At 49.3% G+C, this 26,067-nt stretch overlaps 2 protein-coding genes across 5 annotated transcripts; both read right to left on the reverse strand.

Annotated features, from left to right (window-relative positions):
• Positions 1-1,089: 1,089 nt before the first annotated feature.
• Positions 1,090-15,680, reverse strand: TDRKH (tudor and KH domain containing). 4 transcript variants are annotated; one of them, XM_036453001.2, is made up of 15 exons: positions 15,577-15,678; positions 9,416-9,564; positions 8,625-8,731; positions 7,886-7,975; positions 6,366-6,470; positions 5,934-6,255; positions 4,913-5,073; positions 4,562-4,734; positions 4,273-4,337; positions 3,844-3,995; positions 3,539-3,640; positions 3,192-3,288; positions 2,708-2,797; positions 2,148-2,521; positions 1,090-1,901 (listed from the first exon to the last, which is right to left on the reverse strand). In XM_036453001.2, exons 2-13 carry the CDS (start codon positions 9,537-9,539, stop codon positions 2,745-2,747), a joined length of 1,551 nt encoding a protein of 516 aa, XP_036308894.1. In that variant the 5' UTR covers positions 9,540-9,564; positions 15,577-15,678; the 3' UTR covers positions 1,090-1,901; positions 2,148-2,521; positions 2,708-2,744. The 4 variants fall into 4 exon arrangements, with proteins under 4 accessions (XP_036308894.1, XP_036308892.1, XP_036308890.1 ...); XM_036452998.2 differs by having other exon boundaries at positions 1,552-1,901; positions 6,366-6,505; positions 7,786-7,975; positions 15,577-15,677; XM_036452999.2 differs by lacking the exon at positions 2,708-2,797 and having other exon boundaries at positions 15,577-15,680.
• A 4,946-nt stretch (positions 15,681-20,626) lies between these two features.
• Positions 20,627-25,948, reverse strand: LINGO4 (leucine rich repeat and Ig domain containing 4). Its single transcript, XM_045586723.1, has 3 exons — positions 25,816-25,948; positions 21,179-23,110; positions 20,627-21,146 (listed from the first exon to the last, which is right to left on the reverse strand). Exon 2 carries the CDS (start codon positions 23,020-23,022, stop codon positions 21,232-21,234), a length of 1,791 nt encoding a protein of 596 aa, XP_045442679.1. The 5' UTR covers positions 23,023-23,110; positions 25,816-25,948; the 3' UTR covers positions 20,627-21,146; positions 21,179-21,231.
• Positions 25,949-26,067: the final 119 nt, after the last annotated feature.

Below are 26,067 nucleotides of genomic sequence, written 5' to 3' on the forward strand. Positions count from 1 at the left end.
ATTGGAGACGTGCTAGTTCCTTCTCTTTGGATGTGGAGATGAGAGGAGGCACATGGGTTCATTGGCTTTCACTCAGGGATTTGCAGCAGACAAAATAAGAAATAGGAAGCATAGGCATTCCGGGTAGCAGGAAAAGTACAGGCTTGTGTTGGAAGACTAAGGAACACATCAGAATGGGATGTAAACTGACAAGGCTTAAAGGCCATGTAAAGGAACACACTTTTATACACAGCAGCAAATGCAGCTAGGAATGAGACACTACTTATTTTCCACGGCAAGAAGTCCTATGAATGATTTATGTTAGGGGTCCTCTCTATTTAACAGTGAAGGCTGAGGAGCTGAGAAAACTAGGGACTAAGTGACCTCATGACCTTGTAGAGTGGTTCCAATTCCAGGGCTAAGCCAAGGTCTGAAAGGTCAGTGGTAGCCCTGTGTTGAATTTTCTGAAACTACTCATAAGAGCTGCTCCTTCACAGGAGTGCCTCTGCTAAGTGGCACTGAAAAAAAAAATATATTTTTATTGATTTCAGAGAGGAGGGGAGCTGGAGAGACAGAAACATCAATGATGAGAATCAAAGATTGGCTACGTCCTGCATGTTGTCGCCTCCCCCCCAACCCCCACACTTATTGGGGATTGAGGCCACAACCTGGGCAGGTGCCCTGGACTGGGAATTGAACTCAGTCCCTTTACAGTCAACAGGCCAATGTTCTGTCCACTGAGCCAAACCGACCAGGGCAAGCACTAAGATTTTTGAGAAAATTTTTGAAAATTGTGGCTATGGGAAAATAGAATTGCCATGTAATATATGGGTAGACCTAGCTCACTAATTCCTAGATTTTAAATTTTTTTTCATAGGGAAAGAGGAAGAAAGAGGAATAGAGAGATGGAAACATCAATTGGAGAGAGACATTGGTCAGCTGCCTCCTACAGACCCTTTACTGGGGATTGAGCCCATAACCCAGGTATGTGCCCTGACCAGGAACCGAACTGGGGACCTCTTGGTTTGTGGGATCAGCACTCAACCATTGAGCCACACCGGCTGGGTACTAATTCCTAGATTCAAAAAAACCTGCACAAAGACATCCTTAGTGCTATTTCAAGTTTTCAGTTTACTATGCTGATCCTTAAAAAAATGTTAATTTGCCATTATCCTACCACCCACATTACACTGATAATATTTACTTCAAAAACCTTCCTAGTTCTCACTGGATCCTGACAATACTGAGAGGAGAGAGGTTGTAGGGAAACTGGTTCCCTCGAGTCCAGAGATGTATTTCTAGAACCCGGGCTTCTAGAATCCTAATCCAGGTTTTTTTCTTTCAAATACTTTACGCGGGGGTCTTTTTTTTTTTCTTACCCAGCCCAAATCTAAGTTGGATCTGGTAACTTGAGGGAAAGAATATGAAGTGTTGATGGAGGAACACTTATTATATTGATAGATGGACCCCCTTTATGTGAGGTGTTCACAATCTTCACCAGATTTAAGTTCAGAAGAGATACCCAAAGGCCTGTTTCCCTTGTGATTCAACCAGCATTTAGTTTTAGATAACTTTTTGATAACTTTATTCAGCAAAGAACCCCTCTTCCCCCCAAAAAGCTTTGAAAAACTATACATGTTCTCTTTCTCTGGGTGTGTGCATACATAAATATATAATAGATACTATACTAGCAATTTAGAGTATTTCCTGAGCTGCCTCTCTTCTTGCTTATATTTTAACCAATATGTACAGGGAAAATAAAGAACTGTTTCCAAAAAACCTGTCTCCAAAAAAATCAGCAGCTGAGGATGGGAGGCAGCATTCTTTTCTCAGTTCATGAGGATTTTTAATATGAATATGCTGGTTTTTTCCTCTTTGCCTCCTGACTGAACTGCAGTCTTTGAGTTGGTTCATTAAAAAAACTTCCCTTGCCGAAATCGGTTTGGCTCAGTGGTAGAGCGTCAGTCTGTGGACTGAAAGGTCCCAGGTTCGATTCCGGTCAGGGGTATGTACATTGGTTGCAGGCACATCCCCGGTGGGGGATGTGCAGGAGGCAGCTGGTCGATGTTTCTCTCTCATCGATGTTTCTAGCTCTCTGTCTCTCTCCCTTCTTCTCTGTAAAAAAATCAATAAAATATATTAAAAACAAACTCACACACACAAAAAACCTTCCTTTAACCAGAGTCACTTGAGGAGGTGAGTCAGAAGTATGCAGAATCACCACCTCCAATGACCAAACCCTGGCTACTTCCCAGCCTCACAAAGGACACAGCCTAGCAGGACTGTGCATTCTGACTGGTTGAGGGAACAGTCAGATGTTGAGCAGCCTGGACAAAATGTAGCAGCATTCAGACACTGGAAGCGTCTGGGTGGGGTGGAGAGTGGAGTAGGAACATATATTTGTCTCCTGCCCTACACTCTTTCTGGTCGTCCCAAGGAAGGAGAAAATGCATTTGATCCACAGCAGTCCAGATTGTATATTAATAATGGAAGGATTGCATAGATATCTTTATCATAGGCTCCTCTCTCCAGGTACCAAATCCTGCCAGAAACACAAAGACACAAAAAGCTTGAAAGGACTCAATCTGAGAGCAAGTTAAGCTACAGGAAAGCAGCTGCAGAGAACAGTGCTTAGCTAGGCTATGGGGTAGAGAGACTAAAGCAAGGCCCCTGTTGGCCACCCTCATTACTTTTCCTGTTGCTACAGACAGATGATAGCTCCACTCACAAAGCAAAGCAGATGGCTGAGGCAGCTGAAGCAGACTTCAGATTATGTAGTCCTCTTCAAGGTTATCATCGCCAGACATAGAGGCAGCCTCTACACAGCAGGAATGAGGAGAAAGTTAGACACTGCTCTAATCCAACAGGCATCACCACTGAGGCTCAGGGATGCTCAATGACCCCCGTGGTTAAGGGACAAGCCTTTACAAGCTCCCTCGTTTGGAGAGACTGACTGAGAAGTGGTAGCTTCCAAAGACGCTCTAGTAGGGGTGTCGAACTCAATCAGAGAAGGGGCCAAAATCTAAAATCCAGCTTAAATCGAGGGCCGAATGGTTTACTGAACAGTCATAAACTGTCATTGTGATGGAAACGCAGCGGAGTGCAGTGATGACAGCGCGGTGCGGGCCACATTGCAAGGCCTGGCGGGACGGATTTGGCCCGCGGGCCTTGTGTTTGACACATGTGCTCTAGGGAGTAAATGCTGCTTGTACCTGATAAGCTGAGGCAGGACAGGGTGTTTGCTATCTCTCCAGGGCTCTTCTTGCTCTCAGTGAACATGCTGCTGAGAGAGGCAGATGCTTCTGTGGCCTGAGAGGATGAAAACAAGAGAAAAAGGAAGACTGTTAGCTGGAGGGAAAGAAGCGGCCACTCAGTCACTTTGCTCATAGGGTCTGGTTCAGGCAGTTGAGCTTGGTTGCTGAGAGGGACAAAATGCCTCCTTCGACAACCTAGGAAAGCACTCTACAAAATGTCATGCATGACTAGAAGCCCTCATGTTTCTCAAGGCACGAGCTTTACCCCAAAGAAGCACCCTCAATGACTGCGATAGCTCACTCACCACATCGTACAACATGCCTGGGACAGTTCCGTTTTCCTCCACGTCTTCAGGAAGCTCAACTGCATATCCCTTACGAACTAATTCTAACCCAATATCAAGTTTCTGAGAAGAAAAACGAAAAGGGAATCATGTTCTCTCTGTAAGGAAGGGCACATCTGAAGAAACGGGGCCAAAGAGCTAGGATTGATACTTGCAGGATCTTACAAAGTAGGAGCAACATCAGATAGGTTTTTCTGGGAAAGAAAAAGTAAACAAATCTATAAATATACTAAAGCTAGTGAGCAATGAGTGAACCCCAATCTTACCTTCCCATTGCTAGTATCATATAAGTAGATCTTGGGCCAAGTTGAGACCCCAGTCTGGACATAGCTAGAGATCTTGGCCACCAGGGGCTTCCAGCCAGCACAGTGAGTAAGTCTGTCGAACTCATCCAAAGCTTCCTCTTCCCACTGTTCACCTGATAAAAGATTGTAGGGAGAGCCCAAGAAGGAGCCAGTGCTGACATGGGTAGGACTATACCCGGAGGGAAATTAGAACTACATCTTTCTGCTCTGGAAGGCACTTACGTCTGACTGTCACTGAGAGCAAGTTTCTGGCTGTTGATTTCTAGTGCTGGTGAGGAAAAGGCACTTGAGCCCCTTTAACTCAAAAAGCCTTGAAATGTGTGGATTCCTCCCATGTGCTGTATCGAAGTTATTCTATTTGGGGGCAAGGTCAGTAAGTGACCAATTTACCTGAGGGGGCGATCTGCGCCAGACTACACTCAATTGCTTGAAATGGAAGGCTTAGGAAGTCACTCCTAAAGGGAAAGAGACTGAAATTAGATTTCTGGAACCAGAGGGCCTGCTTATATTCCTTGCTTCTGGCCAACCCAGCAGGAGAAGATAATCTTCTGTTCTGTGTATACAGGTTCTCCCAAATCCCCCTGGTGATGAGTGCCAACAGCTAGCTCCCCACCCTATGGCCAGGGCTGAGCCAACAGCTGGCACTCCAGCCGGATTCTGCTCTGGCCTCCACACTGACCTGAGTGCCCTGAGGTCCCTCACTGGGCATTCTCCATTATCTCCAAAGTCAACAAAGTAGAGGTCCAGGTTCCCATTCTCCAAGGTGCCAAGGACCCGGGCTCGATACCAGGAACCATTTGTAGATAAAGGAGCTGCTACAATGTCTCCTACATGCACAGTTAAGTCTTCAGGCTATATGGGGATAAGGAGTCAAGAGGGAGTAGAGTTAGGAAGGGGTAGGCTTAAAAATAATGTCAGAAGGAAAAAAGAACACATAGTTGCTCTACAGGAAAAGGAAAAATATAAATACCACAATGAAAAATATATGCCCTTTTTTCATCAGACAGAGCCTGTTCCTATGGCAACTCACCAGACTATTCGCATAGTGCTGGGTCATCTCACTGACAAGCTTATCCAATTGCAGGCTTCGGGAGCCAATGATTTGGATCCAGAAATGGTTAGGATGTTCAGAGGCAGAGACGTAGACTTCTAGGAACTCATCAGCATGGAAACTGAAGTCAGGGCTGGGGACTAAACATAGGGATAAGCAAGTTAAGCTGCAGAATCATCACCATCTAATACGGTAACCATACTGGAATCATCTCTGGTTGGAATGACTAGACTGCATCGGGAGGTACAAATATCAAGTGGCTATTACCATTTTAGAGGTGGCTGGAGGGACAACTGGATGAATCATATAAGAACATCCTGAAGAGAAGTCTAAGCTATGTTTTGTACCTTCCTATATAAATGAGTAATAAGAGTTTACATTCTTAGTCATCAGCTATGTATTCAAATTAGTCACCAATTATAGTGACGGTAAATCCTCCATATGCTAGCTGCAGCATGGACCAGTGAAAAGATACATGGACAGATAGGGGCTTGTCCAGATTCCATTCTTTCACTGACTCACTGTGTGACCCTGGACAAATTTGTGAACCTCTCAGGGGCCTTGATTCCCCTGCTCATCCTATACCTATGTATAAAAGACAAAGCTGACAGCTTTTTAATTTTTCTTGAATGATTTTTTAAAAACAATGAGACAAGCAAGAAAAATCATGCTGTTTCACTTAATAGGTATGTTTGGTGAAGGAATATCGTGTAAGTTCAATATCTGATATATTGCAGACTAGTTTCCTATGAACTAGAATATTTCTATAGTGTTCTCCACATTAACTGATTTATACTCAGAAAAATATTATCTTTAGTACTAATCCAGGTAAAATATTATCAGAAAGACATATCTGTGATGAAAACTTCTAAGTGTAGTAAAAAAAAAAAAAAAAAAAAAAAAAAAAAAAAAAAACCAAAAAAAACCACCCCTTCCTATTTTGGGTTATCTAAGCTGGTACATCTTCCATGTAACTGTGGGTTCCCTCTCTGTTACATACTTTCAAACATGGACATCTCTGGACTGGTCTGGGCTCCAGACTTCTGAAAGCCGTCACCATTAGGTTTCTCCCAGGAACCTTCTTCTGGCCCCGCAGCAGCCATGTCACCTCCTCCTCTGCGGGGAGGATCTGCCAGCGGAGGAGCCTGCTCCTGGCTAGTGCTAGCGTTTCTCCATAAAGCTGGCTCTCCAGCTGCACCTGGCTCTGTCACTTCCTCTCTTCTTACACTGATTGGCTGCTTGCGTGGGACTCTGGTTTCTGCAGAATGAGTGATTCTCTTCCGAAGTTCTTCATCTTCTGAAACTTTCTCTAGTATCAAATGCTGTGGAAAATCAGAAAGGGATGATAGTTATGTGGCCAGATGTTTTGACCCAGGATGGAATAAAGGGTTCTTCTCATTCTTAGATGTGATCCAAGTTATCAACTACTTGCCTTGGCTGCTGTCACTTCCTTCTGTGTTCCTGAGATCTTTATGAGCCTTGATAGTAGTAATGTCCCCTCTGATTCTTTGTCACAGGTAATTTTGGCTCCAGAGGCCTTACAGATAGAACGAATCGTCTCACCACCTCTCCCTACATTGAACAATACATAAAATCCTGTCCTTACATCCTGGCCAACATTAACTGCTAGAGAAATCACTATTTTGTATTTACGAGAAGAGAGTTAGTGCCCATTTTCAAACTGAACAGAATGCAGAATATTGAATGGAAAGCAGGAGCTACTAAAATCCCTATTGTAAGAAGGATAGTTCTGGATATTTGCTCTATCCATTTTATTTAAACTCCAACACTGGCTAGGTTAACTTCTTCATGTCATTTCCACTTTCTGACCACTCAGCATATTTTACACCCCCCCTTTGTTAGAAGAGATCATACAAGGTGTATGAAACATTGGACCAAGGAAAGGACATTTCTCTGCCTCTAACAGCAACATAAGTAGGAAAGCATGACAGGTGCTCTATAGAGCACTATCTACACTATCTACAATGATTTGGAATAATATAAGCACCCCCAGCTTCCCTTTAAAAATCCGTTATTATGCCCTAGCCGGTGTTCTCAGGTTTCATTATCTGATATGTTGCAGACTAGTTTCCTATGAACTAGAATATTTCTATAGTGTTCTCCACATTAGCTGACTTATATTAGCCCATGCACCAAAGGGTTGTGGGTTCTATTCCTGGTCAAGGCCACATACCTGCAGTGCAGGTTCAATCCCCGGCCTCTGTCAGGGTGTGTTCATAAGCAACCAAACAATATTATCTCTCTCATATCAAAGTTTCTCTCTGTCTCTCTCTCTCCTTCCCTCCCTTTCCCTCTAAAAAATCAAAGGAAAAAATACCCTTCTTGCCCTAGCTGGTTTGGCTCAGTGGATAGAATGTTGGCCTGTGGACTGAAGGGTTCCGGATTTGATTCCCGTTAAGGGTATATGCCCAGGCTGCATGCTCGGTCCCCAGTGGCGGGCATGCAGGAGGCAGCCACTAAATTATACTCTCTCACCACTGATGTTTTTCTCTCTCTCCCTTCCTCTCTGAAATCAATTAAAAATATATATATATATCTTAAAAATATCCTCCTCAGTGAGGATTAGCAACAAAAATCTATTATGAGGTAAGTAACATTACCTGAACCCTTTTGGAACATTTTTGTAAAGTTCAGATCATACAACTTCTTGAGATAATGGGTTTTGCTTTGCCAACAGCTCTGTAAAAAAGAGAAGCTCTGATCTCAATGTCCCTTTTTTTCCCTCAGCAAGGTGAAGGGGAAGTAGGCCAGGAAACAGCCCTGGGCAGATGTGACAGAAAGGCAAAGGTAAAGAATAAAAGGTAGCAGTAGAGGAAGCTGTCCAGTGGTACCTATGATTCTGCCCACAGATCTCTGGGGAACTGAGAGCTGCTCAGACACTGGGGCAGTCTCTGTCAGGATCTGATGGATTGCTGCTTTGGCCTTGCACACCTGAACAGGAAAACCACTGATAAGCAGCACCCGCTCATCGCCTACATCCTCTGTGTCCACATCAATCCGCGCACCTGTCTGTTTCCGCAGCTGCAGAGAAAAGGATACATGGCAATATGCTCTGGAAGAGCGCCCCTTCAGTGAAGGACACCCTAAACCTAACCCGGAGGTAGATGGAACTGGACACCATTATCAGCAAAATCAGGCTGTTATAAGCAGTCCTCACTTATAGGTACTTACGGAGGGAGATTAGTGACAAGGGTAACCCCCAATAGCTGTTAACTTAAAAACACTGTCTCTTTGTGCTTTGAACCCTCTTTTCTCTTAATTTTATTTGGATTAGAGAATCAAGTATTTTGTTTGCACACCACCCAAACAATGAAAGATGGTAAAAAGAATCAGGCAGGAATTCAATATTTAATGTCAATTAATGAGAATTTGAAAAGTAAAAAAGCTACACCAAGCTAAAATGCAGCTAATCCCCATTTCAAGCTAATTCTCTAGAGAGAATTAGCTTGAAATGGGGATTCTCTAGGGAGAATATTCATCCATTCTCTAGGGAGAATATTCATTTCTAAAAGGTAAGCAGCATATTACCTAAAAAGTTCCTGTTTCTTTTTTGTGTTTTTTTTTTTCTGTTCAAAATATACATAATGTGGGTGGATTTTGTGGGATAAGGGCAGAGAAGGGAAAGTAGGATCAATCCCTGGAAAAGCAGATTGCCGGCTCCCACACTTACCTGTTTAATATTGGCTCCTTGCCGGCCAATTATGAACTTCACAGCCTCCTGGGGCACTCGCATCTCTATCTCAATGTCGTCCTCCCCAACAAACGTCAGCCGCTCTTCTGCACAGATCATGGCTCATAAGATCAGACTTAGATTAACACCCAAAGCTACCAACAGCCCTCCCCTGAATCTAGCTGTCAAAGAGACACTGATCCAAGAGATAACTGAAAATTTCAACCACCATGACAAACAGAAGTTGCATCTGAGTGGCAATTAGAAGATCCCCAAAGACCAGAAGATGTGCATTATCTCTGGGATACTCTTTCAGATGCTAAGTGTTTCGGTAAAGCATTTGGCTCTGCACTCAAGAGCTGTTGGATTTTAGGCAAACTATTTCTCTTGGAGAAGAATGAAGGCTAGAAGTTGCCAGAGTATTCCATTAGGCTCAGAACTTCTCCCGTGTTTTACAGAAATAATTTCTCTAGGTCCTCTCTAAGTCCAGTGTAGGGAAAATTAAACCCCACAGTTAGCCTTCTCCTAACAATTAAATACAAGGAACATATAAAAAAGGTGAGTATAGATATCAAAAAAATAAAAAGAATCCGCTGCGATGTTGATGCTGCCAAAGGGAACAGATCAATAGAATTATAAAATGAATTCATTTCACATTAAGAATACGGAAAAGAAGAAACAAATAGTTTCAAAGACTCCTCACACAAAGCCACTTACAGCCCAGCCAATGATCCCCAGTCTAGCAAGTACAGTTTTCATTTCAATTTAACAAGGCTGTGTGGTTCACATACCTCTGCTTTCCCTGTATCTGCGGTATAGGATATAGGCAACCGTTGCACTGGCTGGGATCCCGAGGCCTAGTGCTATTTTCTGAGTAGTGGACAAACTTGTCCAAGAAGTGCGTTCGGTAGACATTTTCTGCTGTAGTCTGACTTATATCCTAAAATAAGCAAATGAGGGAAAAGAAGGAACTTTCATCCAATATCTTTGTGACTGGCAGAGACACATGGGAACACAATATATTATCATCATCATTATTATTAAAGAGAATACTACTTTTCCCCATGGTAAGAACTTGGGCAGACTCAAAATCTGTATCATGTCAAAGGTCTCAGTATTTTTTAAGTTAGTTAAGGGACACATATGTATACAACTAGAGGCATGCTTCATCCTTGCATTGCAATTAGAATTATACATTGATCACAGTTTTAAAAGACAAAGGAACAAAAAATTGTTAATATTTAAAATATTAGATTTTTATTTCAAACTATGTATTTAAAATTTTGTGTATGTGCCCTTCTATGCTTCCAAACCTTTCTTGAAGTAAAACCTTCCAGTGATTTCCAGTGCTTAGTAAACAGTAGCCCTTCAATAAATATTTTGTTAATAATCATTTGTTGAATGAATGAATAAAATTCCTCTACTTCAGCAACTGTTGCCTGCATGTGAACTCATTAATGGCATAAAAGGTTCTTTGCAATCTGATCTCTGCCTACCATTAGATTCTAATCCCAGCTTTACTACAGGCATATGATGTGCTCTCTTATGTATCCTTGCTCTGACATGTGTCACTTCTGTTTTCCTAGTCTTACTCTTTAATCCATCTGGTATTTCTGACAAAATCCTATTCCTTCTTTAGGTCTCTTCTCTATCACTACCATGTCTTCTGAGGGTTTCCCCTAGCTGACATCAGGTGCGTTTCTCCTTAGCTCACACTGCCAGGTAAATGATGCCTCCGTGACAGCACTTGCTCACACTGTAGGCAATGGTTTATCTGCTGTCTCTACACCACTGGTTTCACCAGTGTAGTTCAGCACATATAGTAAGTAGATGTGCTAGATGCTACAGTATATGTATGAAGATGAAACAATATGCACTGAGTGGCCTGATTATTATGATCTCTGAATGCACAATAAGCTGGCCACTCAGTGTACATCTTATATAATAAAAGGCTAATATGCAAATTGTCCCCTTGACCAGGAGTTGGACCAGCAGGCAGGCTGACCAACCACCCATATCCCCTCCAGACTGGTTGGACCCCACCCATGCATGAATTCATGCACCGGGCCTCTAATACACACACACACACACACACACACGCACGCACGCACGCACGCACACACACACTGAGTAGCCAGATTATTATGTGTTCAGAGATCATGATAATCTGGCCACTCAGTGTATGTATTGAGTAAAATGCCATCAGACACTTTACATACATTATTTTATTCAATCTTTATACAATCCTGTGAGATAGGATGTAACCTATTTTGCAGAAGAGTACACCTGATTAAAAAGGTCACCTAACCCCTTACCCAGAGTCTGAGTTATTATTTGCAGATTTAAAAACTTTTTTTCATATTTTATTGATTTTTTTACAGAGAGGAAGAGAGAGGAATAAAGAACTAGAAACATCGATGAGAGAGAAACATCGATCAGTTGCCTCCTACAAACCCCTTACTGGGGATGTGCCCACAACCAAGGTACATGCCCTTGACCGGAATTGAACCTGGGACCTTTCAGTCCGCAGACCAATGCTCTACCCACTGAGCCAAACCAGTTTCGGCTACTTAAAAACTTTTAAAGTTACTCTGAAAGCAATCTCAGCGAAACAGTACCTGGTATCTTTATTTTCGTCAACACATTCAATTAAAAAAATGAATAAATACTGTTGGAAAACACTGTAGGTGGCAAAAATAAAACAACTAAAGACAGTCTCTATTTCCAGATATTACAATCTACAGAATAAGATACAATTCGACTTTCAATAAGATTTGCTTTAAAATGAGTGAGGAAATGTAATTTATGCTACAATTTGCTTCAGGTAAAAAAATTCAACCTTTATGATATCCAAGAAAAAATATTGTATCCTAGTAAGCCTAAAAAGAGCACATTCATTAATAAAGGACCTACTTAGGAATAAAACTTCGGTTCCATATGTGCTTTTCCTGAAAGCCTTTTTCAGGAGGAGTGACCAGGAACAGAAGACCCAACACAGAAATCTCATTCTGAGGAGCATATAAACATGAGGAGACTATAGGTGGGTTTCTTACTACTGTCAGTCAGAGGACCCAGTTTTGCATCTGGCCTCAGAGAGCTTTACTGATCAGCAGAAATGAATAAAGATCATCAAGAGAGGAAGTTTGACAAATCTATTTTTTTCTAGAAATTTAATCCACTCTTGCCCAGACTCATGGCTTTAACACCTCCTTTTATCACCTCAGTGAGGGACTCTTTTCAAGTATTTTGCTATTCTAGGCAATTAATTACCCAGTAAGTAGACTCAGTATACTATATCACTTTATTTATAAATCATGTTATTTCCTCACCTGAGGTCATGTTTATTGATTTTTAGAGAGGAGAGTGGGAGCAGAGACAGACAGAGAGGGGATAGAGATAGAGAAACATTGATCTGTTGCCTCTCAGTTACTCTGACCATGGATCAAACCCACAACCTAGGTATCTATCCTGACTGGGGATCAAACCTGCAACCTTCTGGTATATGGGACGATGCTCTGACCAAGTGAGTCTGTATCACTTGTAGAGATTGAGTTTCAACCCAAAAGACTGTGGCTGCTCCGCACGCCCACCCACTTACAGTGGGAAGGAATAAAAGGGTTGAGTTTTAATGTGGGGTTATTAGAGATACGTGGTTCCTTCCCTAACTGGATAAACATCAGTTTCTCTCTCCCACACGCCCTAAGTTGGCTGCAAAAACTTTCAACATTTCTGTGAAAGTCTGGGTGGTATCATGTAAACATCTTTTTATATACCAAAGGAAAAGAAACAAGTTTGGTTTCATAAAGGAGATTTCTGTTTTGCTTAATTCTTGGGCCAAAAGAACTACCATTTTCCTATATGACCATATGGTTTATTCTGGGTGTCTAGAAAAGATTTCACTTCTTTTATCTACTGACTACTTTGTGTATTTCCCCATATAGTCTCTAAAGTACAAAACTTGTCTTCACTATTAATGTGCTCCAGTTAATACCGGTAGTTGTGGGCTGAGCATGCTCCGGACACAACAAGAAATAAGAACTGCTGCCCTGAAATGGTCTAGTAGGAAAGATCAATACCAAACCAACTAATTACATGGCAATGAAAAATCAATATAAATTCCTGGTTAATGCAACAGGTGGGAGGAGCTAGAATTTAAATGGTTTATTTCTTAGATGGTGCACAGGTGAAAAACCACCCCCTTAAAATGCAAATCACTTATCTCCTGCATTCAAAGCAATAAATACTAGTATATGTGCTTGGCCCTGGGGATATAACAGCTCAGACAATCTTTTTCTTCCTTTATTTTAAAAATATATATATATATTTTAATGATTTTTTTACAAAGAGGAAGGGAGAGAGATAATTAGAAACATTGATCAGCTGCCTCCTGCACACCTCCAACTGGGATGTGCCCGAAACCAAGATAAATGTCCTTGACCGAAATCGAACCCTAGACCCTTCAGTCCACAGGCCAATGCTCTATCCACTGAGCCCGACCAGTTACGGCAGCTCAGACAATCTTAGCAACTATCTTCAAGAAGCTTCCTTTCAGGCAGGTGTCCAAGGTTTGGGGAAACTGAAACAAATCCAGTTTGTGAACAAGACCTAAGTAATAACTCATCTGAACTCTAATGCTGTCTGCCTTCACCACCATCTTTCTGGCCATGATTCATGCTGATGGGACAAAGAAATCATGGAATTTTAGAACTGGAAAGGGACCACAGAAATGATCCACTAATTCCACTAATAATGTTGCAAATGGGGAAACTGAGGCCCAGGAAGATAAAGAAATTTCCCTAAGGATACACAGCTAATTAGTCATTTCCATACAATGTGGTTTGAAGACCAGTCAGGAATGGCACCTCTTTAAAGGAGACTCTCAGCATTTTTTCTTTTTTTCTCCAGTTCAGAAACTATCAGGATCAAGGCAAAAGGATACCTGATACTCCTCTGGCTCTGCAACTAAATCTCCTCAGTCCCGGCCCTTACACTATTATTGGATTTCATCGCTATGGGCTTCTGTAGTTCTCCAAACATTCCTTCACAACACATTCCCTGTAATTTCTGACTAATGGTTGTGTCTGTAGCGAGAATGAGTTGAAGGCAGCAGCAGTGGAGGTGGGAAGGCTAATTCCGAAGCTGGTCCAGGTGTCAAAGATACAGATGGAGAAAGGGAGCTGGATTAGTTCGTTTTAATAGGGAGCACACGTTAGACTTAGAAATTGATTATGGAAACGTTGGAGGGCAAGCCAGGGAGCTGGCTACCACGTTTCCCATTTGAGCAGCTGGTCGAGGTAGCATCTAAGACAGAGACTATTGATCATTTTGGTGGTGGTTAGGGGGTGTGTGGGGTAGGCAGATGAGTATCTGTGACAAGGACACATTCATTCATTGAGTGACTTCTATTTGAACCAAAAGCTAAGTTTTACTAACTTCTCTTTGGATATCACAAATGAAGTTTGTGCCCACTGAGTTATCAGTTGATGTCTCAGAGAATGCCTAGCTACTTGACTGACCTAGTGTATGTTTATTTTACACCTCGACCATTCTTTCACACTGTTGTACAGTTCTCTTTAAAAGAAAGAAAAGTGGGAAATAACATGATAGAAATGGGGACAACTGTATAGTGGTGAATGCTAGCTTGTGTTTGATTGTATTGACTTCAAATTGAACGGGAAGAGGAGGCGATCAGACGTGAAGTCTGTTAAGTCCCTGGGGAGCTGGGTAAAGGCAAAAGGAGACTTGGATCATTTTGAGATGAGAAGTGTGGTAGCTCCATGATGGTTTTCGGTCAAAGCTAACTTTAGATTCTCGCGACATTTGTATTAAAACAGCTGCTAACAACTATCAGACAAGGTTCCGCCTGTATTATCATTTCAAAAAAACATGGGAGTCAAGTTACAGGGTAAGTTCCACGGGGAAGGGATCTGGAATCTCCAAACAACCGGAACCTGCAAAGCCCCTAAATCTCGGCGATGGGCTTGTGGAAGGGCCCTATTCCATGTCCTCATCCTTTGCTACATTTATTTTTAAACCAGTGCAGGAGAGAGAGGGGGGAAAGCCTCCATCCATGTCTCCTCAGCTGAGAAGAATCTAGGAAATGTAACGCTGGCACGGGGCTCTTCAGCCAAGACCCACGAAGATGCCTGCAGGGAGGAGTAGGGAGGGGAGCTGGAAAAACCACCGCCCCCCTCCCCAAGGTATTATTCTGACTGCGAACAGTCATTTTATGAGAGATCAATGAGAGTAAAAGCAGGGGGAAATAAAAGGCAAACATCGACGGAGAGCGGTTTTCAAAAACAAGCGTCTGTGGACGTGTCCGAACTGGCAAACCCTCTGGCACCGGGTTTGCTGCGGCTTCACCTGGGCCCGGAGCATCCCCTTTGGCTACAGGGGTGGGGGTGGGGGTGGTGAGGGGGAAATGGGGGGATGGGGGGTAGGGGTGGGGGTGGGAGTGGTGAAGGGGGAATGGGGGGATGGGGGTAGGGGTGGGGGTGGGAGTGGTGAAGGGGGAATGGGGGGATGGGGGGTAGGGGTGGAGTGGTGAGGGGGGGAATGGGGGGAATGGGGAGATGGGGGGTAGAGGTGGGGGTGGTGATGGGGGGATGGGGGGTGGGGGTGGGAGTGGTGAGGGGGGAATGGGGAGATGGGGGTAGGGGTGGGGGTGGGGGTGGTGAGGGGGGGAATGGGGGGATGGGGAGTAGGGGTGGAGGTGGGGGTGGTGAAGGGGGGGATGGGAGGTAGGGGTGGGAGTGGGGTGAAGTGGGGAGGCAATACTGTCCGCATGGTGCCTCACCACCAGGGGCTCCGACCGCTGCCCCCCCGGAACCCACCCCCTGGCCTCAGGCTTCCCCCAGGGGGCGCTCGGATGCCTTCCTTCCTCAGCCCCACGTTTTCACCTCTTCGCTGCCAGGGGTGCGCCCTGCCAGCCGTTCGGGGACCCCGCCCTTACCACGCCTCGAGCCAGCCGCCGCGCACTCCTCGCACCTCAGCCCGGCTGCCGGCGCCTCCTCCTCCCACACGCAGCCGCCGCCTCGCCGCTCCGCGGACCTCGCTCGCTCGCTCGCTCGCTCGCAAGCCGCTGCCCCGCCCCCGCGGCCCGCCCGCACCAATCAGCGCCAGGATCGCGGCCCGACCAATCGCATTCCGAGCCGCAGCCAATCCCTCCGCGGGTTGCCCCCTGAGCGACGGCGCGGCCGCGGATGGACACCCAATCACCCGGCAGGAATTCGAGGCCGGCCCACCCAATCAGCCAACGGGACGCGGGGAAAGCGGGCTCGGTTAATTGTAGGGCGCACCGGCTGGGAATTAAACAGCCAATTAGCGTCTTCCCGCCGTCCTCCCGGCCCGCCTCCGGGCCAATCACGGAGGAGGCTTCCACCTTTGAAGCGGGGGAGACAAATCTGCGCTCCGGGCTGGGACCCTGGTGCGAGCGAGGGGCTTGAATCGATGACGCGCGTGTCATCATCGTTCGCACACATTAGTGCCTTTGTGCAATCAATGCCAGTGCCACCACACAACCTCATGATGGGCCTTGCTCCGCAACCTGTTTTGCTCTGCGATCTTTGCCTCGATCGGTTCAGGAGACATGGAAACCATGGGGGTAGAGGGAAAGACATAAGAAATAGGTTTCCCAGAGATGGAAAGTGAAGGGGAAGGAGCTGACAGTCCAGAGCGAGGGCCCGCTGTTCCTCTGCTGAGGAACGAATAGCCGATGAGGATGGACACGCAGCAGGAAAGATGAAGAACCCGAGATCCGAGCACCACGGGGTAAGGAAGCTTACGGGCCCGCCCCTCTTCCCTGGGCCTGGAGGGAAACGTTTCTGTGCGGGAGGAGAAAGGGGGTGGGTTTCTGAAAGCCGGGGTTTGCTTTGGAAAAATGCATTCCAGCCGCCGTCCGGGTCCTGGACCGTTAGGGACCGTTGGGCCCCCGCTCCGGCCTCTGCACGCGGGTAGCTTCTCTGGCAGCCTCGCGGGCGCCCTGCGCCCCTCCCAGCCCAGCCCAGCCCCTGCCGGGCACTAGGACTCACCCCAGGGACCAGGGGGTGGGCGCTCCTTGGAAGGCGGAGGTCTTTCGCACCAGCTTCTATCACAGTGCCTGGCGCGAGATAAGCACTCAGTGAACGTTGAATGAACGCAAGATTATATCTTTGATCAGCTAGGCAGAAAGCGGGCAGAGTTAAATCCCTCTCAAGGCGGAAAGAGCTCACAGATTGTTCCACCATCCAAGAAATTCCTGAGCAGCCTCTCTGTAACCGAAGAGGTTGAGGTAAGAACCCAGAAAAGGACCTAAGAAGTCTGAAGCCCCCGTTTTATTTTTGTTTTATTTTTTTATTTTTTTAAATATCTTTATTGATTATTTACAGTGAGGAAGAGAGGAATAGAGCCAGAAACATCAATGAGAGAGAAACATTGATTAGCTGCCTCTTGCACACCTCCTACTGGGGATGTGCCTGCAACCAGGGTACAAGCCCTTGGCTGGAATCGGACTTGGGACCTTACAGTCTGCAGGCAGACACTGAGCCAAACCGGTTAGGGCGAAATCAATCATTTTAATTTCTGGTTTATTCTTTCTTTTGCATAAATGTGAAGCCCCTGTTTTAATCATGAGAGGCTCTGACCCTGCCACCCGGGTGTTTCAGTTCAGGCCCTCTGACCCCTGGAATTCCTGCTCCTCTCTGCTGGCCCCTGGGAAAGAGGCAGCAAGGATGCTGGGAGAGGTGACTGAGAAGAAAGAGTAAAAAGCAACCAACCCTCAGCTCCTGAATAAGTCGCATTATAGTTACTGAAGGAAGTGAGGATTAACAGTTGACCCCAGCCCTCCCCCTAAAAAGTTGTTGCGAGCTAGTGGGGGTGGAAGATGACCCTGGATTTTGCCTTTCTCACAGGTCAGCCCTGCAGCGGAGAGGCCCCGGGGGGAAGAGTTACAGGAACATGCAGTGATTAGAGCAAAGCATCGCAGTTTGGTGGAGGCATTTGGGTTTCGAGTCAGCCCTGAGTTCAAATGCAGCTCCCTCACTAACTGGCCCTGTGTACTCGAGCACGTTACTTCATCTATTGGACCTTTAGTTCCATGATCAGCTAAGGGCCTTGCATCAATCTTATAGGATTGATATGAAGATTAAATAAGAAAGCAGAGATAAAGTCACTGACAGAATATAAATGTTATTTTTCTCCTCTCTCCACCCTGGGGAGAGCTCCACTGAGTATCCCAAAGATGATGTGGGCCATAAATAACATTGCTGCACATGCACACACATGCACACAGCCACCTGTGTCCCTGGCTGCTACACACACTTGTACACACACACACACACACACACACACACACACACACACACTCCAGTCTACACAGTCACACCTGAGCAGCTTTCCCAGACAGGTGTGATAGGGACTGGTTTGCTGATTGTATAGGCCGTGGAAGTGCTCATCAGAGACACCTTGCTGCATTAACGGGACTTCACTTCTCCCAGGTTTCTGGAAAGCAGTTACGAAGAATAGGTATGGCAGTGTGGTGGGGTGGAGTCGGGGCGGGGAGGGCCACTCCATTTCCCTCACCCCAGATCCAGTGTGTTTCTTGAGTGGTACTTGCCCATCTCTGTCAAGAAGGTCCTAGTGATTGGAACTGTGCCGTCCAACACAATGGCCACTGAAAAGATAGTTAGTGGGCCCTGGCTGGTTTCGCTCAGTGGATAGAGCGTTGGCCTGCGAACTGAAGGGTCCCAGGTTCGATTCTGGCCAAGGGCACATGCCCGGGTTGTGGGCTCAATTCCCAATAAGGGATGTGCAGGAGGCAGCCAATCAATGATTCTCTCTCATCATGGATGATTCTATCTCTCTTCTCCTTCCTTTCTGAAATCAATTAAAAAAATATGTGTGTGAAGTATATATATATATATATACACACACACACATACACACACACACACACACATATATATATATATTTGTATGACCAGTGCAACTCAAAAGTGGAATTTTACATTTATTCAATTTTAATTCATGTAAATGTGAAAAAACGATTCTTGATTTTGTTATTGTAAAACTTGTAGTATGTTTGGGACAGGTTGTATGTGTGAATCAAATTTTTCAACAGTAAATTTTATGAAACCCAAGTACAGATTAGATATTTCTGGTGAAAATTTACTGAGTGAATTGGAATGTGCTGTACGTGTGAAATATACACTGGCTTTCAAAGATCTAATATGACAAGACAATGTAAAATAGTTCATCACCAATGTTTCTATTGACAATAGGTTGAAATAATAGTCCGGGCAAATTAAATAAAATGTATAGTATTAAAATAATTTGTGTGTGTTCCTTTTTGCTTTGAAATGTGACATTATAAAACTTGAACTTACACCTGAGCCTCGCATTCTATTTCTGTTGGGCTGCCCTGGAGCCCCTGGGACTCAGGCAGCAGGCCTCCTGCTCCAGACACACGCCATCTGTGCCCTGTCCCCACCGCCTCAGGGGGCTGCGCTGACAGCAGCGCGGCTTCCGCTCTCCTCTGCATTGCAGAGTCTGCAACTCAACTCGATGAGAAACACTAGCACCTGACACCATCCCCCCCACCCCCAACTCCTCTCCTCTCAACCTAATCAGATGCTGGAGGAGAATTTGGAGAGGAGGAGGAGCAGGGCTGCGACCCGCCAAGGAAGCCTTTCTGGGGTCTTAGGAGCTGGAGAGGGAGGTGGTTGGGATGCGAAGAGAATTGTGTGCATGGTGGGGGGAGGGTTGGAGGCTCAAGGATACCCATTTCTGAAGATGGCTGATTCTCCAGTGTCAGTCTCCAAACTGCGCGTTCTCACATTCACCTCTGCCCCCCCCACCCCCGGAGGAGCTCTCCTGGCAGATGAGTCCCCCTGTGTCCTGCAGTGCCGGTCCTCTCCCTCCTCGGGGGCTGTAATGAGTCAGCTGGGAGGCTCACGGAGCTGTGTGGGTGGTGAGGGTTGTGGGGGCTCCGGGGGTGGACGCCCTGCGGGTGCTGCTGTGGAGAGGCTGGCCAGGGCCTTGACTCTCCACTCGGCCCCTCCTCCCTGCTCCTTTTCTCTCCCTTCACTCTTCCCCTCTCTCCGCTGCTGTCCCTTGAGCTCTCAGCATCTCTACTTTTCCTGGCTCCGCTTTGCCCTCTATTTGAAGCACGCTGAGAGGCTGTCAGCATCTCAGCTCCCGCTCCGCCTCTGCATCAGAGGTCTCTGTCTGACAGTGACCTCACTCCGGAGACAGCTTCCCGCTGGGGCTGCACTCAACCTGGAACTGCGGAGGGCAGTGAAGTGAGCTGCCTCTACTGCTACTTTTCTTTCTTTTTTAAAAAAAAACAAAACATTTTATTGATTTTTTTACTGAGAGGAAGAGAGAGAGTTAGAAACATCGATGAGAGAGAAACATCCATCAGCTGCCCCCTGTACACCTCCTACTGGGGATGTGCCTGCAACCAAAGTACATGCCCTTGACTGGAATCGAACCTGGGACCCTTGTGTTCGCAGGCCGGTGCTCTATCCACTGAACCAAACCGGTTAGGGCTACCTCTACTTTTCACTACAGCTCGCAGCCCCTCCTCCCTGTTCCTTTCTTGCCCTCCAAACCCAGTCCTGCTGTGTTCTGGCTCTCTCCTTTGATGAGGGCAGGCTTTGCTTTTGTTAGTCATTTTCTAGGAGTTCCCTCTTGCCTTCCCTGAAGGACAGTAGGGATCCCCATGGGACAAGGGAATGAGAGGGAGATCCCAACTAGAATGAGGACGGAGGGTCGGAGCTGGGTGTCCTGGATTGGAATTTTGCAAAGGGACCTCTTGGGAGGTGGAGGGTTGCCCTGCCCACCCCAGAGATGGAGAGGATGCTAAAGGGTTAAAATGGAAATGAGCTAGGAGTGACCTGGCTGGTCACCTTTTACATAAACCCCGTTTGTTAAATTCGGGCAAGAAGGAGAGGACACGGGGAGATTTGACAGCAAGAAGGGGCAGGAAAAGTCTGAAGAAAAGAAAACTCCAGAACTCACATTTCGTTCGGGCAGCAGGTTTAATGAGATGACAGACAGAGGCCGGAGGTGGAGGCTCATGCGGACACAGTGCTAGGGTGTGGTCTGTCCTCCCCAGTCCCACACTCACCTCCTCTTCTCCTCAGCTGAGGTCCCTGGTCCTTTCCTTCTGCCTGGGGGAGGGGATGGAAGAGAAAGAGGGAAGACCACCTGGTTGAGGAGCAGAGACTCTCAGAAGCAAATGGCACTTCCCTCCGAAGTCATCTCACAGTGTGGTTGGCGACTGCTATTGCTTATCAAGGCCTATGGGTATGTGTAAAGAAAGCCTGATGGGCAGCCTGGAGCCTTAGTTATATGTCCTGCTCTGTGTATTGGGGGGCAAGGCTGGGCTGACACCAAGGTCTCCACGCCAGCTCCCTGGGGCCCTCAGGGAAGAGATGATAATGCCATCCTCAGACTGCAGCAGCATGAGGCAGGCTAACCGGAGGTGCCATAGCCCTGGGCATGGTGCAGGCAGGAGGCCTGGGAGACCTGGGCTGCTTGGGACCGGTTCCGGCCCAAGTGGCCGTGGTTCCCTCCCCTTTGGTATCTGAAGCTGGCTCGCCTGGGTCCCCAGCGTGAAAGGGAAAGGTCAGAAGAGCTTGGCAGTGACCCGGTTGCCCCCGGAGTTCTTCTCCACAGTGGGCCGAGGTGCCACAAAGTCGAAGGTCACGTGATGCTTGACCCGACCTTTGCCCTTGCTCCAGAGGGCAATGAGGCCAAAGCAGAGGGTCACGGAGGTGAGGAAGGGGAGGAAGCCCACCGCCAGCACCATGGCTACCCCTCTGCTGTCCAGCAGGAAGGGCCCCGGGACCCCTGGTGTGGTGATGTTGGGGTCAAAGAGCGTGCCATTGGGTGGCTCAACCTGGATCACTTCCAGCCAGGTCCTCAGGGAGTCGTTCCCCGCGACGTTGCTGACCATGCAGACGTAGGCCCCTCTGTCCCGCAGCTGCACCGAGCGGATCTCCAGCGTCCCGTCCTCCAGCACCCGGACCCGCCCAGCCCTCCCCAGCCAGGCCCCCGGGGGCCTCAGCCAGGAGACGGTGGGGGCTGGGTCCCCATCCCCAGAGCAGGAGAACACGGCGCGCCCCCCCTCCTCCGCGATGACCCAGCGAGGCCCGGACTTCTGGATCAGGGCCGGCTGGCAAGTGAAGTGCCCCGGCGGGAGGATGTCCGAGAACTCCCCCAGGCTCTTGCCCTGGACGTGCCGGGGGCCGGCGCAGGCGGGCGGCGACGCCCCGAAGTCCAGGCGGCGGCGCAGCCGGAGCAGCCAGAGGAGGCGGCAGTCACAGGTCAGGGGGTTGCCAGACAGCTTCAGGGCGACCAGCTTCTCCGGAGAAGGGAAGGCCGTTTCCTCCAGCGTCTGCAGGGCGTTGTCCGCCACGTCCAGGCGGTGGAAGGCGGGGAGGCCGTGGAAGGCCTGGGCGGCGATGGAGGTGAGGCAGGCCCCGGACAGCCGGAGCTCCTGCAGCCGCACCAGCGGGCTGAGCCCCCCGGCGGGGATGGCCGAGATGGGGTTCTGGGAGAGGTCCAGGACCTGCAGGAAGCTCAGGTGGTGCAGCGCCTGGAAGGGCACGGAGCTCAGGTTGCAGCGGGTGATGGCCAGGCTGCTCAGGTTGAGCCCGGCCAGGCTCCCGGGCTCCAGGGCCTCCAGGGCCGGCCAGTGGTGGATCTCCAGCTCCCGGAGCTGCCCCAGCCCCTGGAGCGCCCCCGCCGGCAGCCTCCCGATGTCCAGTTCTCGGAGCCGCAGGGACACCAGCTCGGGGAGCCGGGCCAGGGCCGGGCCGGGCACCGTGCTGAGGTTGCAGCGCTCCAGGGTGAGGGCGCTCAGCTTGGCCAGCCCCGCGAAGGCCCCCGGAGCCACAAACACCAGGTGGTTGTCGCCCACGTCCAGCTGCTGGAGGCTGCCCAGGTCCCCAAACGCTCCGTCCAGGAAGAGGACGATCTGGTTGAGGCGGAGGTCCAGCACGGTGAGGGCGGGCAGGCCCGAGAAGACCCCGGGCCCCATGATTCGCAGCCGATTGCCCTGCAGTCGCAGGGTGAGCAGGCTCTGCAGGCCCTGGAAGGCCCCGGGCTCCAGGCTGGACAGCTGGTTGTAGCTGAGGTCCAGCTCCCGGAGCAGGCCCAGGCGAGACAGCATCCCCTGCTGCAGCCCCCACAGACGGTTCCCGCTCAGGTCCAGGAGCTCAGTGTCCAGGGGGAGGCCCCCGGGCACGGCCTCCAGCCGCCGGTGGGCGCAGAGCACTGCCCGTGGCTGGGAGGTGCAGTCACACACGGCAGGGCAGCCGCCGCCGCTCCCTGCGGGCAGGAGGAGCAAGAGCAGGAGAGGCGGCCACGGCCACGGGGGCCAGGCCTGCTTCGGAGCTACTGCGGCTGCGGCCATCCCCTCTTCAGTCCTGGAACAGATGATGACATGGCCCTTTTGGGAAAGTGGCTTCAGATGATGGTGACCCTGGGCTTCCCTGGACCTTCTTAGGGGAGAGAGAGAGAGAGAGAAGGAGGGTCGGGGGAAGGGGAGGGAGAGAGAGAGAGAGAGCCAGCACCTCAGAACTGCTGGGAAGTGGGCACCAATCGGGAGGAATTCTGGTGTGTGCCTCCTGGGGGCTCCTCTTTGGGGAAGCTCGTCATCCCCTTCCTCCCAGCCCTGGTTGCCTGCAGGCCAAGTGGAACCCTAGTCAAGACTGAATCCTGGCCCAGTTGGTGTGGATCTGTGGCTGAGCACCAACCTATGAACCTCACGGTTTGATTCCCTGTCAGGGCACATGCCTCAGTTGCATGCTCCATCTCATCATTGTTGTTTCTCTCTCTCTCTTCCTCTCTTGTCTTCTATGAAATGAATTAAAATATATATATATTTTTAAAAACTGCTTTCTTTGGGGGAAGTTTTATGGGACTGGACTGGGCTAGGAAATAGCAGGAGGCACCTTTGAGTCTCCCAGTCACGGGCTTTGGGGTTTTTCTCTGTACCTGTGAGTTCCAGAACCACTTCAGGTCTCTTATCTGCTCTTCCCAAGCTCTGCTCTGTCCCTCCCTTTCCACGCTCTCCTCCCATAGTATCTGCCTGTAGCTTTGTTGAAGGCTCAGGGGGATCACATAGCTTTGATTCCCGGTTGGAGAGAGGCCTTACCGTGAGCCCGTTGCCCAAAGCTGGGAACTGGGTGAGCCGCAGCCCCCCAGCCTCCGCTGACTGCCTCTCTGCCCTCCTTTAAGCTGGCGCAGAGCCTGAGGCCCTGGACCGGCGAGATCCACTCTTCCCAGAAGGCCGTGTGGACCACAGCCAAGTGGCACATTAGCGGTGGCACAGGACACAGCGCCCACTGGAACCCCTCATGAGAACCCCAAGGACAACTCCGCCTTCCCGAAAGAGGAAGTTAGGGGATGTGAGGGACCCTAGAGATGCCCACGTTGGGAGTTTTGTGGCTTGGCCCTCAGACTTAAGGTTCTCTTAGGCCCCTTCTTCATGGCGCTTTGATTCGAGTCCAGTGTGTGAATCTGAGGGAAGTCGCTTGTCCCTTTTGGCTTCAGCTGCCTGAGCAATCCACAAGGGACAGATTGGGAGCCAGGGAGGCAGAGAAAAGTACGGGGAGGACAGCGCCTGCTCAGACAGGTGGGTGGGGAGCAAGGCAGCCCTTGGCAGGCACAGCAGACCTCTGGGCACAGACTCTCCTCTCTGCCCCTTTGCGTGCACAACCCTTAAAGTGGGTTTCTGGGTGCCAGGGGTGTGGACAGGCCAGGAAGGCTGTGATGACAGCGGCCACTGGGCACCGACTGAGGTGACGGAGGAGAAGGAGGCGACGAGAGTCCCTGACACCCGTGCAATGCCGACGGGGGACCCCCAGGGAGGGGAGGGCTTGGGATTGGCAAGGGATGGCCAGACGGAGGCAGGATGCCCGGGTTTCTTTCTGGCTGTGGGTCCTGGCCCCCTCCGGGCTGCCAGGCTTCAGGCTTTCCGGCCCTCACAGGGTCAGCTTGCTCCTACACGCCTCCCTTTCTCCCTCGCGGGACTCGGGAGAGGCAGGTGACCGATAGTAAGAGGTGGTATGGCTCCTTCTCCTGTCCTTCCCACTCGACACTCCCCCCTCGAAGGGTGGTCGTGGTGGCCATCCTGTAGCTACTTCAGGCGTGCAGGAATTGGAAAGCTGGAGAAAGAGGCCCAAACGGGAGAGGGATGTAGGACACTCCTCCGAGGCTTGAGCTTGAGAAAGAATGGCATGGGGAGGGCACGGGGCGGGCAAGGGCCGCTGACCAGTCTCCTCTCTGCCCCTCTGCCAACCCCACAGGTATCGGTGGCACTGCTGAGATGTGCCAGCCTTTCTCATTCTCCCTGTGCCTGTCCTGGGAAGTCCACCGGGCATCCGGCACTTTGTCACCAAGCCGCTGCAGTTCCTGCTCATCCCTCTTGCTCTGCACTCAGCAAAAGTGCAGTGAAGCGTGCAGCCCAGCTTCCCTCCTTCCTTCCCTCCTTCCCTCCTTCCCTCCTTCCCTCCTTCCCTCCTTCGCTCCTTCGCTCCGCCGCCTGTTCCCTCTTCCTCCCCAAAGCCGCCTGAGCCCAGGGCTGCGGGACCTGGGGCCAGTCCATTTTCTTTATTTATAAGGTGTCTAATTTAATCACGGACTTCCCCTGCCCATTTCCATGGCTACGGGACTGGCTTCCGGCCACTTTGCAGGGAGAAGTCGGTGTCAGAACCACTCTCCTCTCTCCTTAAATGGGCTGGGGTCTGGGGCGCCGTCCACTCCGGGAGTGGGGTGCCTTCTTGTCCCCCCGTGGCCGTCCGGAACACACTGGTGCCTGGAGAGCCTCTTTCGCTCATGGGGACCTCACTGAGGCATGGGGACCTGCGTGGGGAGGGGACTCCTACAGGAAAGATTTTCGGGATATCCTCACTGCCCGCTGGGTGGGAAGACCCTTCTCAGAGAGAGAGAGAGAGAGAGAGAGAGCACAAGCCCTGGGGAGCCGAACGGAGGTCTCCTTGGAGTCCTTGCCCCCACTTGGGACATCTTAGTTTTCCCACAAAAGTCCTTCGGGGCCAGGATCAATGGTCGCCTGGGGGGTGGGATGGGGGTGGGGCTGCAAACCCTGTGGCCTTGACCGGCAGGGGTCTGGCCCTCTCTCGGGAAGGAAGGAACGCTATGGAGGAGGGCACTGCAGCCCGGGACAGGAGGTGGGGGCACTTACCGGAGTGGCTGGAGGGCCGCATCAAGTTGGGCACCGCATCCGCCCCGGGCTGGGGGTTCGTCCCATGCGAGCTCCCCTTGTGCTCACACCCACTGCCCCCCACCTGCCTGCCCACCCGCCGGCCAGTCACCCACCCACCGGCCCCGCCGCCGCTGCTGCTGTTGCTGCTGCAGCCACTGCTGCCAAGACTGAGGCAGAAAAAAGAACCAGAAAGCATTTCTCCTCTTTTTTTTTTTTTTTTCCTCTCTCTCT

The sequence above is a fragment of the Pipistrellus kuhlii genome, unplaced genomic scaffold (genome assembly GCF_014108245.1).
Source record: "Pipistrellus kuhlii isolate mPipKuh1 unplaced genomic scaffold, mPipKuh1.p scaffold_m20_p_24, whole genome shotgun sequence".
NCBI classification, from domain to species: domain Eukaryota; kingdom Metazoa; phylum Chordata; class Mammalia; order Chiroptera; family Vespertilionidae; genus Pipistrellus; species Pipistrellus kuhlii.